Raw genomic sequence first — 6,129 nt, 5'->3', positions numbered from 1 at the left:
AAGGTCACTTTTGGTATCTTTAAGGAGCCACCAGATGAAAGTGAAATTGCAGCTTGGAGCCCCGTGCAAAGGAATATGTGCAAAATCAATTCAACAGCCACCATGAAGACAAACGCTTGAATGTTTCAAAATTACAGTGCTGAAAGCATATCTTTTAAACGATTCATCTTAGGAAGAGTCTGTGGAAGGGGATTTTTGTTCTCTTTGGTTGAGTCACTATCAGTAATAAAAGTGCTTTGGGTCCTCAAAAAGCCCCCTGAAAAGTATTTTTCAATTTACTCATTTTGTTTGTTATTCAGCGCTTTTTGCACTCTTGAATTTTGTTTTCTCCTCTTTGCTCTCACAGAACTACAACCAAATTGAAGTGACTTTAAGGATACCCTGCTCCTTTTCTCTTAAGAGCTCCAACCCCACCCCAGCTCCCAGTTCTCTAACTCAAATCCCAAAGGAAAATGATGAAGGCTTTCTACCACTTTAAGTGCATTGCAGTTGAGGGAGACAAAGACAAGAATGGTGTAGGGTGCTTACATCCTCTCTAGACAGCAGTTTTTGCACAGAAGCATGAGCAGTTTATACTGATTCATTCTGAATTAACCAAAAAAAAAAATGACCTCTTTCTTTTTTTCTTCCTTTTTAAAAAAGAACATAAATCTAGATGTTGGACTTTTTATAGGAATCATGGACCAAAAATCCTTGAGAATGTTTCTTTTTTTGCATAAATTATAGGATTATATAGTGGCCATAAAAATGAGTTTATAGGGTACTGGACTCATGCAACACTCTATACACATGTGAGTCACGGAATAGGGAGAGGCAGAAAAATCCGTGGGTCTCCTCCTGAAGTGCTCTTAGAGAATGTAATTAGAGAAGCAAATATTTTAAATATTTCTTTTACTTATGAAAGTTTGCCCAAATATTTCCTTGTTTATTCAGAAGCTTGATCTTATTTGTATTCGCAACAAACAAATCTATTCTTTCTGTTTTCTTCTGCTTGCAAATCCTCTGGGATGTTTCTCTTTTACACGTGTAGTTGAAGCATCACACACAAAACCAGAGCTCATCTTTGAGGATGGACCCCCAACAACATCCCACCCAGTGGAAGTGTCTCCTTTGCCAGAATGTTTTCCTCTGGTTTCGTTTAGTGGCCAGCAGTCAGTGAAGGCTGGTTTACTTAGATATGTTACTGTGTTTATTCCTGAGACCCACTTCCCAGGCATGCACTGTTACTGCCCCCATCACTGATGAGGAAACTGAGGCTCAGAGGGGCAAGGTACCTTGCACGTGGTTACTAGTCTGGTGGTTACAGCTTGGGTTTGTAGTGAGTTCTATAGACATTAAGGTTTTCCTTAATCAACATGCTATACCCCACCCTCATTGTGAAAAGGACTCAATTTGCAGGAAGCTTTGGCCTTGACTACAATCCATCTGACCTCCAATAAGACACCCCACTCTTATGAAGCTGCCACCTCCGTCTCATGACTGAAGTGTCTTCGACCATGCTTGCATTTCTTGACATTAGTTCCTGCCAGTTCTCTCTGCCAAGGCGTCCCTGATGCCACAGAAACAGACCTGTTGAAACCCCCACCTCTGTAGCCTGTTACCTGGCATCTGAAGACCAGATCCTGAGGACGGAATCCCTCCCTAGCTGTAAACAAAATCCTTGGAGTGCCAGGTGTCAGAAAGCACCTCTCCAGAGTTTTGGTTTGCTTTCATGCAAAACAGGAAGTTACGCTTCCCACCTCCTCACTTCCTAACTAAAATCCATCTATACTGGTACTTTTTCTCTCAGGTCAAGAAAACGGCCAATTTGATAAAATAATAGACAGAACCCCAAACAGAGCAGTTGTTGAGGTCGTTTTATCCTTTGCATTTTTCTAAATGTTCTTTTAAGAAAACATTGCTTTTGAAAGTATTTGCACTTAAAAATTATATCACAGGTTTTCATTGTTAACATTACTTGCAAACACTGCAGTGAAAATGGGGGGGGGGCACGCTGAAAATGAGATGACCGGTATTAAAGGCACCTTATTAACGTGTTTAAGAAGAAAAAAGTAGCAGCTCTGCTGAAATACACGCGGGCTTTTTATATTATGGTTTTATTCTATCAAATCTGAGACCTGTGGACTCTGGGGGGGGGTGCATTCGGGGGTTTTTGAACTACTCTAAGCACTGGGGTGTGCTTCAGCATGGAGAAGACACAGTGCACCTAGGACAGCTGTGCACTGGTATCAACTTTCAGTGCAGCCTTGGCCTCAGAAGACTTTGGGGGCCTACGTGGGGCCCCCAGCTCTTGCCTTCCAGGAACCTTTTCCTCCAGAAGAATCAGACTCTCGGAGATAAGTAAGGGGGACGGGGACGTCTAGAAACGCAGTGATCCGAATGTGAGCGCCGCCATTCCACCCGCAAAGAGCCTCAACCTTGTCCAGAGCTGGAGCTCAGCACTTTAAAGGGAAATCCCAGAGCCAAACCCTTTTCTGTTAAAAGGTGCCGCATCCACCCCGCGCCACACAGTTTTCACACTCGTTTTATTATTAATAAAAAAATAAATTTATTTACATATGTTAATTATCATGGGAGCGCGGCCTCGCGAGAGTGGCTCGCTCCTCCTAAGCAAGGTCACCAGGTATCCGGTGGCGCCGGCGACCCACCCGCCGCACGGGGAAGAACTTGGGCTGGGAGAGGCGTGTTGGGAAGTCTGGAGAAGGAGGTGGGGAGCCTGTAGGCGGGCGCAGGAACCCGAAAGGAGGGAGAGAGAGGCAGGGCCAAAGGAGCCAAATTGGTGCTGTGCGGCGTGGGAAGGCTCCGGAGAGGGCGGCAAGGGAGTGCGCAGCCTGATTCGAAAGAGACGGGAGCTTGGGCCGGAGATCTGGGCCTGGGCGGGGTAGCAGGGAGCGGGGCCCCGGCGCGGAGGCTGACTGGCCCGGGGCACGCGGGCAGACCCGGCCTCAGAAGGTCTCCGAAGTGAGTTTTAGCCGCATCCCGCGCGAGGCCGGCATTCTCCTGCCAGCTAGGAGGGCGCTGCCCCGTGGGATACAAAGCCGGCGTCTGTGCGCCAAGCGCCTCTCTCTGCAAAGTAACGCACACCTCGACGTGGACCTCAGGTCCCCTGTCTTTAAAGCGCGATCTAACCACCCCGTCCGCGGGAGAAAGTGTGGGGCTGTGCACAGTCCGGCCGCTACGGGTACCGTCCCTCTGGCTCGGCCGGGAGCCTAACCCTCCTTGGGGTGGCGCTGCGTTCCCAGGGCTGCGGGGCTTAGTCTACAGAGCGAAAGCCCCAGGCTGACCGTGGGTCCGCGCTGTCCACAGGAAAGGAGCTCTTTCTGCAGAGGCAAAGCGTGGAGGCGCAGCTTCCGCCCTCTGCGAGGACGGCCAAGCTCGCCCTGCTTCGTGTTCGCAGTTCCGAGCAACCCAGGAGGGCAAAAGAGAATCCGAAGGCATCCAGTGTCCGTCCTGGGGGGTGCTCTCCCTCTGGGCCTTCCCTCCACGGCCTCCGCAAGCAACATGTTTAACAAATAATCCCAGTAAGTGAGTCCGAGCACGGTTCTAAGCGGTGGTTCCACAGAGTCTGTTGGCTGCGGAAACTTCTTTGGTGTCAGGGTCCGGTCGTCCAGAGACCACAAATGGCCATGTCTGCGTGTGCAAACAGAAAGAGCTGTCAGATAGGAGAGGAGAAACCCTGTCTCAAACCGAAACCGCTCTCCTAAGTGCACCCCAGATATCCCTGGCTTTGAGTAACTCGGATTTTATCAGCCTTCTGGGAACTTGCGTGCCTTATCTCTACACAAGGGTTTTAATTGCACTACATGTTGATTATGCCAATCAATTCACGCATCCTCCTGGACTTTGCCCGCACGATGATTCGGTGAAACTTGTATGCGTTGGGGATTTCGTTTAATTCGCTTCTCCTAACACACACGCAGGCGCGCACACAATTTCCAAGTAGGAATCCGAGCTTCCATAAGCGTGGATGTGATCTTTCCCAAGCCAGGAGAGTTGGCAGGCTAGAGAGGGACTTTCCAAACAAATCCCGTCTGGGGAAATCCTGCTATCCTGCAGCAGTTTAAACACCCAAAGCTCGACCTTCCCTCCCCCTTTGCCGAAAGCATAGGGCTTGCTGATGCAAACCGGCCAGAGTCAAGGCTGGAAAAGCTGAGGGAGCCTTGCCATGCAGTCTGCAACGGGATAGTGGACGGAGTTGCAACCAAGATCTACCCCGGAAGTAGGATATCAGCCAGTGGCTGTCCCTGGGCGAAGCTCCAGGTGCAATCATCAGAATGATGCAAACTCAGAAAAGTGGACAATTCTCCTCCAGGAAATGGCTGGGCCCTTTCTTGACTTAGGGGACACTAACTGGGCCTCCTCACCTCCCGTTCCAAACTTCCCTCTGCCACCCCTCTCCCCCGCCTTTTCGGGTTCCTCCCAACCAACGGAGCCTGCCCGGCGCCAGGGAGTGTGTGGGGAATCTGGTGGACTGGCCCTGGGCTCGCACGCGGCGCCCCTACCAGGTTCACCGGGTGCACGTAGCCGTTCTCGTAGCGGTCCTCTTGCAGCAGCTGCCGCAGGTGCGCGATGTAACTGGAAGCCAGCCGCAGCGTGTCCAGCTTGGAGAGCTTGGTGTCCGGGGGCACCCAGGGCAGGCTGGTCTTGAGCCTGGAGAAGGCTTTGCTCAGCACGCGCATCCGGGCGCGCTCGCGGGCGTTGGCCGCGTTCCGCTGCGACTGCTTGCACTCGGCTGCCGAGCCTTTGGGCGGGAGGGGCTTCTTGCCGCCGCCGCCCCCGGCACCTCCACCTGCGCCGCTTCCCGCAGCCGCACGAGGCCGCTTCCTTTTGCAGCCTCCGGTGCCGCGCTCCTCCTCACCGTCGGGGTCCTCTTCGTCCGCAGACGAGTTGTCACTGGGCGAGACGTAGCTGAGCTCGGCGCCGCGGAGGGGCGGCCTCTTGGAGGCGGGAGCCGGGTACCCCCGCTTCAGCCCCCGCAACTCCATCTCCTCGGGGTCGCTCACCGAGCCCGTGGACATCGTATGGTGCCCCGCGCCCACGCGCGCCCGCCTTCCTCCCTCAGGGCCAGTCTCCTGGTCTCCGCCTTCCGCTCCCCGGCGGAGGCGGGGACCAGCGCGAGCTTGGAGAAGGACTGGAGACCTGGGCCCTGAGGTTCGTGGGCGCGGAGAGCAAGGTGGGATGCGGGAGCAATCGCGCCCTGCCGCTGACCCAAGGAGGAAGGCCCAGAAGTTGGCTCCGGGGTCCCGGGCTCTAGGAGCACCACCAGGAGCTGCGCCTTTTGACAGGACTATTTATCTGCACTCCTCGGAACGAACCACCCCGGGGAAAGAAAAGGGGGTTGCAGAGGGGGGCAAGAGGTGGGGCAGGGGCGTGGAAGGGGTGGGGACCGCTTTTCTGCGTGCAGAGGAGTGGTTGATGGGGGCGGGGGAAGGGGACATCTCTGCAGAGCTGGGATCTGGACACGGAGTCTGGATGGCCCTTGGGGGTGTCCCAAATAAGTGTGCTTTGGAAGAGTGGGTCGGGGCGGGATGGGGGTGGGGGTTTGTTCCTACCCACAGTACCTCCAGCGGTGGCGAAGATAGCAGACACTTAGAGTCCTAACCACTGACTGTTCAGTCTTTTCAGCAGAAAGGTTTTTTCAAATTCATTCACCAGAAGCTGCGTAGCTAAGGCTTGCCAGAGGGAATGCAACGGGAGCCAACAACTCCAAGCCATGCACTTTACCTCTCTCCTTTTTCCTTCATCCTTCTTCAGTATCCTTTCACGATTTGCCTACATTGGTTCCTTTCCTCTTCCAACAACATCTGTAACTTAAATGCTGTTATCTTCACTTTGCAGATCTTGAAACTGAGCTGGGTAAATAGAGGTGAAGTAAAGGACCCCAGATCACCAGGTTGGTGAGTAGAAAAAAGCCTCAAAAACAGTTGTCTGGAATCCCTGACCCATTGATGTCCCAGTTCCAAACTATGGAATGTGGTACCTGGTATTTTCCGCTGTCTTGAGGATTCCCTGTGTGATGCACTTTTAAAGACTATAATGCATATGATGGAGGGTCCTGCCCAAATGCATTGAATTACGGAGTGAGGAATCCATTACTGTTTTAGATTGTGTCTCCAAGGGCAAGATTCT

General features: G+C 52.3%; 1 protein-coding gene across 1 annotated transcript; it reads right to left on the bottom strand.

Annotated features, from left to right (window-relative positions):
* Positions 1 to 2,560: 2,560 nt before the first annotated feature.
* On the bottom strand, positions 2,561 to 5,018 carry MSC (musculin). Its single transcript, XM_062189548.1, has 2 exons — positions 4,503 to 5,018; positions 2,561 to 3,630 (listed from the first exon to the last, which is right to left on the bottom strand). The coding sequence occupies exons 1-2, from the start codon at positions 5,016 to 5,018 to the stop codon at positions 3,544 to 3,546; spliced, it is 603 nt and encodes a 200-aa protein (XP_062045532.1). The 3' UTR covers positions 2,561 to 3,543.
* Between the last annotated feature and the right edge of the window lie 1,111 nt (positions 5,019 to 6,129).

This window comes from Lepus europaeus, chromosome 4 (assembly GCF_033115175.1).
Source record: "Lepus europaeus isolate LE1 chromosome 4, mLepTim1.pri, whole genome shotgun sequence".
NCBI lineage: Eukaryota > Metazoa > Chordata > Mammalia > Lagomorpha > Leporidae > Lepus > Lepus europaeus.
Note: the sequence above shows the minus strand (reverse complement) of the source record. Positions and strands in the feature narration are given on the sequence as shown.

Excerpts from the sequence above, each read along its gene's own strand:
- MSC (XM_062189548.1), bottom strand. The coding sequence starts at position 5,018 with ATGTCCACGGGCTCGGTGAGCGACCCCGAGGAGATGGAGTTGCGGGGG. Across the intron at positions 3,631-4,502 it reads ACGTGCACCCGGTGAACCTG|ACATGGCCATTTGTGGTCTC; the intron begins GTAGGGGCGCCG and ends TTGCACACGCAG.